The sequence below is a fragment of the Ranitomeya imitator genome, chromosome 6 (genome assembly GCF_032444005.1).
Source record: "Ranitomeya imitator isolate aRanImi1 chromosome 6, aRanImi1.pri, whole genome shotgun sequence".
Classification (NCBI taxonomy): Eukaryota; Metazoa; Chordata; class Amphibia; order Anura; family Dendrobatidae; genus Ranitomeya; species Ranitomeya imitator.
This window is the reverse complement of record NC_091287.1, coordinates 476,279,112-476,285,609: the sequence shown is the minus strand read 5'-3', so window position 1 is coordinate 476,285,609 and position 6,498 is coordinate 476,279,112. Positions and strand designations below refer to the sequence as shown.

The 6,498-nt window shown below is 38.5% G+C and overlaps 1 protein-coding gene across 3 annotated transcripts in view; it reads right to left on the bottom strand.

Annotated features, from left to right (window-relative positions):
• Window positions 1-2,821: 2,821 nt before the first annotated feature.
• Window positions 2,822-6,498, bottom strand: part of LOC138642931 (carbonic anhydrase 13-like) — a 158,263-nt gene continuing 154,586 nt past the window's right edge. For 2 of the 3 annotated variants that reach the window (XM_069731555.1, XM_069731557.1), the window contains exon 7: window positions 2,836-6,353. In XM_069731555.1, the coding sequence (XP_069587656.1) occupies window positions 6,213-6,353 (141 nt within the window). In that variant the 3' untranslated portion in view covers window positions 2,836-6,212. Of the gene's footprint in view, window positions 6,354-6,498 lie in introns of all 3 variants that reach the window. The other variant, XM_069731556.1, reaches the window with a different exon arrangement.

Below are 6,498 nucleotides of genomic sequence, written 5' to 3'. Positions count from 1 at the left end.
CAAAAAAAGTGCAATCCCACACTTGTTTTTTGGTTGGCTTTTTTGCTAGGTTCACTAAATGCTAAAACTGACCTGACATTTTGATTCTCCAGGTCAGTACGAGTTCATAGACACCTAACATGACTAGGTTATTTTTTACCTAAGTGGTGAAAAAAAATTCCAAACTTTGCTAAAAAAAACAAACAAAAATTTCGCCATTTTTCAATACTCGTAGCGTCTCTATTTTTCATGATCTGGGGTCGGTTGAGGGCTTATTTTTTGCATGCCGAGATGACGTTTTTAATGATAGCATTTTGGTGCAGATACGTTCCTTTGATCGCCCGTTATTGCATTTTAATGCAATGTCGCGGCGACCAAAAACAAAAGTAATTCTGGCGTTTCGATTTTTTTCTTGCTACGCCGTTTAGTGATCAGGTTAATGCTTTTTTTAATTGATAGATCGGGCGATTCTGAACGCGGCGATACCAAATATGTGTAGATTTGATTTTTTTTTTTATTGATTTATTTTGATAGGGGCGAAAGGAGGGTGATTTAAACTTTTATATTTTTTTCACTTTTTTTTTCACTTTTTTGTTACTTTTGCCATGCTTCAATAGCCTCCATGGGAGGCTAGAAGCTGGCACAGCACGATCGGCTCTGCTACATAGCAGCGATCTGCTGTTCGCTGCTATGTAGCAGAAAATCAGGTGTGCTGTGAGCGCCGACCACAGGGTGGCGCTCACAGCTACCGGCGATCAGTAACCATAGAGGTCTCAAGGACCTCTATGGTTACCATTCTGAAGCATCGCCGACCTCCGATCATGTGACGGGGGTCGGCGATGACATCATTTCCGGCCGCCCGGCCGGATGCGGTAGTTAAATGCCGCTGTCTGCGTTTGACAGAGGCATTTAACTAGTTAATAAGCGCGGGCAGATCGCGATTCTGCCCGCGCCTATTATGGGCACATGTCAGCTGTTCAAAACAGCTGACATGTCCCGGCTTTGATGCGGGCTCACCGCCGGAGCCCGCATCAAAGCGGGGCTTCTGACCTCGGACGTACTATCCCGTCTGAGGTCAGAAAGGGGTTAAGATAGGCCTGCACAAATCCAGTCTTAATGAATTAGGGCCTTTGTTCTCGCTAGCACATTGCCCAGTGTAAATAGGAGATGTGCTGCTGATAACATGATAGTAGATTGTTATACATGGAAAAAGGAAATAGGATGTCAAGAAATTCATGGTGGAATTCACAGTCTGGAGAGTTATGTTGATGTTCCAGAATGTGATGACATGATTATATTTGAATAAATGTTGATTTTTTTTCTAATAATATTTTTTTCTAAATAGTGTAAGACCACATAATTTAAAAGTAATCCACCACTTAGTGCAAAATAAAAAAAAAAAAATTAAAAATAAAGTATGAACAAATATTGGAAATATATTTAGCCACTGGAAATGCTGTATTATATAAAAACCAAAGTAAATAAAAAAAAAAAGTACATGTCTGTGTCAGGGTTAGAACCCTTGAGAATGTGTTTTGTGGTCAGCTTTAAGCTACTCTGTCCACCAAGCCACAGAAGATGCACCTTTTTTGCCGGGTGTTTAATTTCTGTGATCCCTGCGTCAGTCTTTTTAGGGTTACAGGTGTTTTCATTTACTCATTTGTTTGCCCTCTCACCTTTCGAGTGCGGCTTTACATATTTTTTCCCTGCTGGTAATTCCTGCTGGTGATAGTCTCATTTGGGTGCTCAGCCATACTGCGGTAATTTAAGCCAGTCAGTGACAAACCAGCTAGGGTTTATCTCTCTGCTGTATGTTCTTTATCCTGCACCTATCTTCTGTTTATTTTTAGAAAATAGGCGGTATATTGTCTAAATAGTACATGCTAAAACCTTTATTTTATGTTTTGTGGTTTGCTTTACTCACTCTGGGATCTCTTTCTATTTCAGCACACTTTCCCTTCGGGAGGTAATTTGCACCCTGCTCTGCCCTCCTGTTCTTCAGGAGGAACATGAAGTGCTCGACTGCCTTTCAGGTAGCATAGGTCCAAATTGCCATTTTCTAGTCTGTGGTTAGAGCTATCTCAGCTCACGCAGGGACTGCGGGGTCAGGATCTCTAGTCTACTGTATATAAGACCCGGCAGGGTCTGTTGCACTTTTTAGTGCGTTACCTTTCTTATTTAATTGCTTCACTATCATAACAGTTTGGTATTGCTGCATCTGGAATGAGCCAAGACATAAAATTGTTCCATAACCCATAAGATAAGAACCGTAAAAAAATAAATAAGGATGCCAGATTTTTCATCATACTGACACACACTACATGGAACAAAAAGTGATCCTAAAACTGTATACAAAAAAAGGTATTACTGAAAATGTCATCTTGTCCGTCAAGGAATGCAGCCTGTCAACTACAATTTTTTTTTCTATGTGCAAACTATTTAATTGGTCAAGATTGAGACCCCTGATTTACACCAATGCACAGCACAGCTCCTCAAGAAAAAAAGAACTATAACTCTGATTGACGGCAGCCTTGCAGCCAATCAGTGTTTGGTTTGATACTAAAAGCACTGCTCTTGAGGGTGAGCAGTAAACAGCCTGCTTATGGAGTGGACAAATATAACCTTGCATTACAGGCAGCAGATGAGGACATGGAGACTATAGCCAGAGGCAAATTAAGTGTAGCAGAGAGCCGTGGGTAATTTAGGCTGTGTAGGTCTTCCCAGTCACCTTATGTATCATGTGGCATGTTATATGATAATAGAATCTTCATGTGATTGGTCACATCATGAACATATAGGTGCTGTGGTGCATATTTGCAGATGAAATAAGACAGAGAGTGGTACACCTTAAAAAAATTTCCTTTATGGGCATTACTAAACATAATAAGAGAGGACAGCATGTAATTGGGGATGTACAATACACAAAAAGGGAGGACACTATGCATTACAGGAAGGCACTAAACATAAGACAAGACTCTTATGTAATAAGGGACAACATCATACATAATAAAACAGTGCACTGTGTAATAAGGAAAGGTGCTATACACAATAAGAGAGGACGTTATGGAGAGAAAGAGAGAACATAGCGTCCTCTCTATACATAAGACAGGACAAAAAGTACAAGGGACATTGCTACATATAATAAGAGAGGACACCATGCAATAAGGGAAGGCATTATACATAATAAGAGAGCACTATGTAACAAGGGACAACACTAGATCCAACTATATCTAACAAGAGGGAGCATTGTTATAACAGGATTATACAGTGTACTTTATTATCCATAACTAGGCTAAATACAGTATATCTACCTTTGCTTACTGCCTGAAAAAAATCCTCTACAATACAACCTTCAATACAATACAGTATACAACACACCATTATTATGCAACTAGCCACTGTGCAACTATTAAAAACATAAACTGATTCAATTTCCCCTCTCTCACCCACCCAATTCATTATAAGTACTTCTTCTCTCCCCCCATTCATTATAATTCCATGTACTCTCTCGCTCTCCCAATTCATTACAATCCCATGCCCTCCCTCCCATTCCTCCATTCATTACAATTCAATTTTCTCTCTCCGCCTTCCCCATTTACATCAATCCCACATCCTCGCTCTCTCATACCCCCCAATTCATTAAAACTCCATATCCTCTCTTCCATCCAATTCACAGAACTACGTACCTTCCCAGATGATTCCCTGTGGCACTGCTTCCATCCTTTTCTGGCTGAGCACCTCTTAAATGGCGTAGCTGGCATGATGAGGTCATCATGGCAGCTGAGGCAAAGAGAAAGTGCAGGTTGGGAAGTCAAGAATGGCTTCCGTCATCTACTCCGTGGTTTGCAGGAGAGATATTGTTGGCGATGCGGACTGCCATTGGTGGCGAAAAGAGTATAATGAGGGTAATCTTGCTACGTGTTGCATTTACATAAAGTTCCAAGCGGTAGCATAGATTGTCCTCACTGTAATCTATCCCTAGTTGCAGCAGTAGTGCCAATGCCCAGACCCTCCAGTAGGCCAATCTGATGCTGGTGCCTGACAGATGTTTGTCATCCAGTCAAAGCACTACACCTACTTAGAATTGATGAGGGGCAAACAACCTGAAACATGTCTGCAAATGTAGTTTCTGGTTTATCTTCTTAAGTCATGGGCAAGGCTCTTTACAGGGTTGAGGTTGACTTTTAGGATTTCTACCTCCAATTATTGGCACTAGAGTTCCAGTTGTCTTCTTCTCGAAAGAAGCTAATTTCATAGCTCTAAATGAAGGAATAAAAGGTTGTTTTAATCTGCAGTTTTAAATAATGCAGCCAAAGTTTCTACTGTCTTAAATTGTAATTTGACATGGAAAAGGGTATTTCCAAAAATGATAATAAAGATCTTGGAGCATCTTGCAGTTCTACATGGCCTACACTCAGCTGCAGTGAAAGCTGCCATAGTGGACCCTTTGCTTTTGCTACTCACATTCTACTCCATTGCACAAACTATCCTCACTGCAAAAAAATGTTATGGTGTATAGTGAGAAACATAAAACTCCTCTTCAAGTTATCGATAAGGGTTTTGAACTGACTGGTACGTTGCCACAGCTTCTTTTCTCTTTAAAAAAACTAAATGATGACATTCATGACAACCATCAATAATTGACTGACCGATGTCCCCTCCGCCCTTTCTTCGTTATGAGGTTTGTCATTTAATGCATCCAAAAATTGCAAATTACTAAGATTTTTAGAATTCTTAGAAATTCTTAGAATTTTTAGAATCCATTACAGGAGTACCGAAACCTATATAAAAGCATTCAGTCCGATCCCCTGTTTTTAGCAATGACATTCAATATACATGCCCATATCCCAGAATAGAAAGCTGTGTAGTTGCCAAGGTTTGGTTTACAGAGATAATTCTCCTTTACATTGCATAGTAGTCACTTATCTAGTCATTCTTCCTACCTATTCTCAGCCAAATTAATATTTAATGATCTTCCTCTTGAAAAATAATATCTTATATAAGAAAGTATATTGAGCAGATCAATATATGAATACCTATTTATACTGTACACATTACGTACTGTATACAGGGAATGCATTAGAATGATCCTGGACTTAATAGAATGGCTGTGAGTAATGTGCACATCATTTTTAAAGGAAGTAAAAACCAAAACCCAGGAATAGGGACTAAGGGACGAAGGAATCTTCACCGAAACGCGCGTCGGGGCGCGTGTGCACGCAGACACTTATTCTTCAAGGTACCCTGTATGTTCGGACTACTATTATTATACTGCCTTCCTAGGATTTGCGTTATACTTCATTCACATCCGTACTCTTCCACCCCCTCTCGTTTGTATTGTGGCACCATTGCACTCTATTTACCTTGCAGGCACTGCCCTTTTACAGCGGTGGGTTTGTGACAAGTGTTACACGTATTAACTACCTTGTTTTTTGGAGCACATTGTGGGAGTTCTGTGCCCTATCTACATAAATCTTCCAGATAGATATGCACTTTATCCATTTTTAGGTATTGCTTTATACAGCTTTTTATAAATTGTTTTTATACGGTTATATAATATTTTTATAGGTTACCCTGTTCACTCCCTAATTCTTGCACGCTTTGGATTATTTATTATGTTTTATTCCGTACATATGGCAATATAAAACACCAGGTTTTTCTATATAATTATTTACTGTACCTTGATTAGTTGTCTCGTGTTGCACATTTTTTAATAAAAAATTTTGTTATTATATTTTAAATTGTTGTATTTTAACCTACTGCTACTTAAATAAAGATATATTTATATGAATTCCTTGTCTGTAGCTTTCTCTCTTCCTTAGTCCCTATTCCTGGGTTTTGGTTTTACTTCGTTATTCAGTGGTCTCCACTTTCTATTAAACCACACTTCACAATTTATTTCTTCTAGTCATTTAAAAATATTTATTGTATTTACATTTACCATTTTATTGTGAACTATTTGTTGTGTTTGTGGTTTTCCCCTTTTTATCGTTTTTAAAGGAAAAAGTAGAAATATATCCAAGTGATGGCGTGTGAAGTTCAGTTTCCACATTTAAGCATCTTGCCTATCCAGTATCCTTGTTGTTTCATTAGCATTGACTATTTAATCAGTTATGAATAGGTGATGAAAGGATTATTGGAAAGAAAAATCCACAAGACTGTAATGAATATCTTCCGGTGAAATGATATTGTCTGGCCAAGTTCATAGATTAAATAAAGTAAAAAATGTAGATTTAAAGTTTGTGTGATGCCTTATTTTTGCATGAAGATCTGACAATTCTCGCTTCAAGTGGTTGAAGTGCTCTGTGATTTTCTAATATGAAGGTTGGATTTTCATTGTCTGAAGAACATAGTAAACCCCGGAAATGGAGAAGCTGGTGACAAAATTAAAAAGAAAAACAGTTTGTTACACATATGTAATTGATTAAACAGTACTCAACAATTTTAGCATAAACCAATGAGAAATGTTATCATATACAGTATCTTCAGAGAATTCGGCTTCTTTTATGAGCCACCTCT